Consider the following 2,450-nt stretch of genomic DNA (forward strand, 5'->3'; position numbering starts at 1 on the left):
GAGTCAGTGACGAGTCAGAGTGATGAGTTAGAGTGAGGAGTCAGTGACGAGTGACAAGTTAGAGTGAGGAGTCAGTGACGAGTGACAAGTTAGAGTGAGGAGTCAGTGACGAGTGACAAGTTAGAGTGAGGAGTCAGTGACGAGTGACAAGTTAGAGTGAAGAGTCAGTGACGAGTGACAAGTTAGAGTGAGGAGTCAGTGACGAGTCAGTGATGAGTGAGGAGTCAGAGTGACGAGTCAGAGTGACGAGTCAGTGACAAGTGACGAGTTAGAGTGACAAGTCAGTGACGAATGATGAGTCAGTGACGAGTGACGAGTCAGAGTGAGGAGTCAGTGACGAGTCAGAGTGAGGAGTCAGTGAGGAGTCAGAGTGAGGAGTCAGAGTGACGAGTCAGTGACGAGTGACGAGTCAGAGTGAGAAGTCAGAGTGACGAGTCAGTGACGAGTCAGAGTGAGGAGTCGGTGACGAGCGACGAGTCAGAGTGAGGAGTCAGAGTGAGGAGTCAGAGTGACGAGTCAGTAACGAGTCAGAGTGACGAGTCAGTGACGAGTCAGAGTGACGAGTTAGAGTGAGGAGTCAGAGTGACGAGTCAGAGTGAGGAGTCAGAGTGAGGAGTCAGTGAGGAGTCAGAGTGACGAGTCAGTGAGGAGTCAGAGTGAGGAGTCAGTGACGAGTCAGAGTGAGGAGTCAGAATGACGAGTCAGTGACGAGTCAGTGACGAGTCAGAGTGAGGAGTCAGAGTGACGAGTGACGAGTCAGTGATGAGTCAGAGTGACGAGTCAGTGATGAGTTAGAGTGAGGAGTCAGAGTGAGGAGTCAGAGTGACAAGTCAGTGACGAGTCAGAGTGAGGAGTCAGAGTGACGAGTGACGAGTCAGTGATGAGTCAGAGTGAGGAGTCAGAGTGACGAGTGACGAGTCAGTGACGAGTCAGGGTGAGGAGTCAGAGTGACGAGTGACGAGTCAGTGATGAGTCAGAGTGACGAGTCAATGACGAGTCAGAGTGAGGAGTCAGAGTGAGGAGTCAGTGACGAGTCAGAGTGAGGAGTCAGAGTGACGAGTCAGTGAGGAGTCAGAGTGAGGAGTCAGAGTGAGGAGTCAGATTGATGAGTCAGTGACGAGTCAGTGACGAGTTAGAGTGAGGAGTCAGAGTGAGGAGTCAGAGTGACGAGTCAGAGTGACGAGTCAGAGTGAGGAGTCAGAGTGAGGAGTCAGAGTGACGACTCGGACTTCTCTTCCTCCAGCTTTGCAGAGAAGAAGAAGTCCTGATGTTTCTGCTGAGGCTGCTGGAGCTGCCGGGTCCACCTCAGCAGGAGGAGCTGCAGGTGCAGGAGGAGCTGCAGGTGCAGGAGGAGCTGCAGGTGCAGGAGGAGCTACAGGTGCAGGAGGAGCTGCAGGTGCAGGAGGAGCTGCAGGTGCAGGCCCTGGTCATCCTCAGTTGTTTGGCTCCACTCCTGTTGGTGGACTACATGTCCTGTCAGGGAAACATCTACCTGCTGGTCCTGCTGGACCGGTGCACTGAGGCAGGTCGGTCCCCCTGCTGCTCTGAGTTGACCTTTGACCTTTGACCTGTTGATTACAGAGCTGTCCACCTTCCTTCCTGTGTTTGACCCTAACATGTTAAAGTGATTTTATTCAGGGGGATTCCTCTGGTTTCAGATGGTCTCCTTGGTGGGGGTACCAGAGGAGGAGGAGGCAGTAGAAAGGCTCTGATGAGATGCTGCATCAGAACTCTGAGGTCCATCACATCTCTGGCTGACCCGTCTATAAACCAGGACCTGTGTGACCAGGGGGCCATCAGCCAGCTCCTGGGTGGGTGCAGTTAGACCCAGGTGGAACCCTGTGACGACCTCAGGTCACTCACAGCTCGGCTGATTTCCCTCCTCAGGTGTTTTGATCCATTTGGAAGCGAGTTCAGAGTTGGAGGAGGTTCTGAGGGTGGAGATGATGTGTGACGTTCAGCTGATCCTTTCAGAGCTCTGTGAGACAAACCTGCACCACCAGGTGGAGCAGCACGACGCTGTCAGCTCCTCTCTGCTCAGGTGTCCTCACAAACACTCACACTGTGGTCCTGCAGGAGCTGTTCGGCTCACACGGAGCTCAGGTGTTGGTGGACTTCCTGAAGAAAGGCTCGGAGAGGTTCTGCAGCGGTTTGGGACACGACAGGCTGCTTCTGTGCACAGTCGACTGTGTTTGGTCAGTTCAGAACCAACCAACAAATAAACAAACAAACAAACAAACAAACAAACAAACAAACAAACAAACAAACAAACAAACAAACAGAAAACTATGTGATAAATCTTGTGCCAGCAGGATTGAATCTGAATGCATTGGTTTGAAAACAAATTTCACTAAATTGAAACTGAATTTAAAGTTTTGTATCTGAATTAATTTTTTTTTTTTTTATACTTATTTTTTATTGAACATTTCTGAACATATACAGTGGAGAGG

At 51.0% G+C, this 2,450-nt stretch overlaps 1 protein-coding gene across 1 annotated transcript in view; it reads left to right on the plus strand.

Annotated features, from left to right (window-relative positions):
• The window catches only part of cfap69 (cilia and flagella associated protein 69), a gene marked incomplete in the record, with an annotated part of 17,496 nt that overhangs the window by 11,616 nt on the left and 3,430 nt on the right, over positions 1 to 2,450 (plus strand). Inside the window, 4 exon segments of the mRNA XM_014025677.1 lie at positions 1,244 to 1,526; positions 1,659 to 1,811; positions 1,888 to 2,003; positions 2,077 to 2,195. Coding sequence (XP_013881131.1) covers positions 1,244 to 1,526; positions 1,659 to 1,811; positions 1,888 to 2,003; positions 2,077 to 2,195 — 671 coding nt within the window.

This window comes from Austrofundulus limnaeus, unplaced genomic scaffold (assembly GCF_001266775.1).
Source record: "Austrofundulus limnaeus strain Quisiro unplaced genomic scaffold, Austrofundulus_limnaeus-1.0 Scaffold490, whole genome shotgun sequence".
In the NCBI taxonomy this organism is placed as follows: Eukaryota; Metazoa; Chordata; class Actinopteri; order Cyprinodontiformes; family Rivulidae; genus Austrofundulus; species Austrofundulus limnaeus.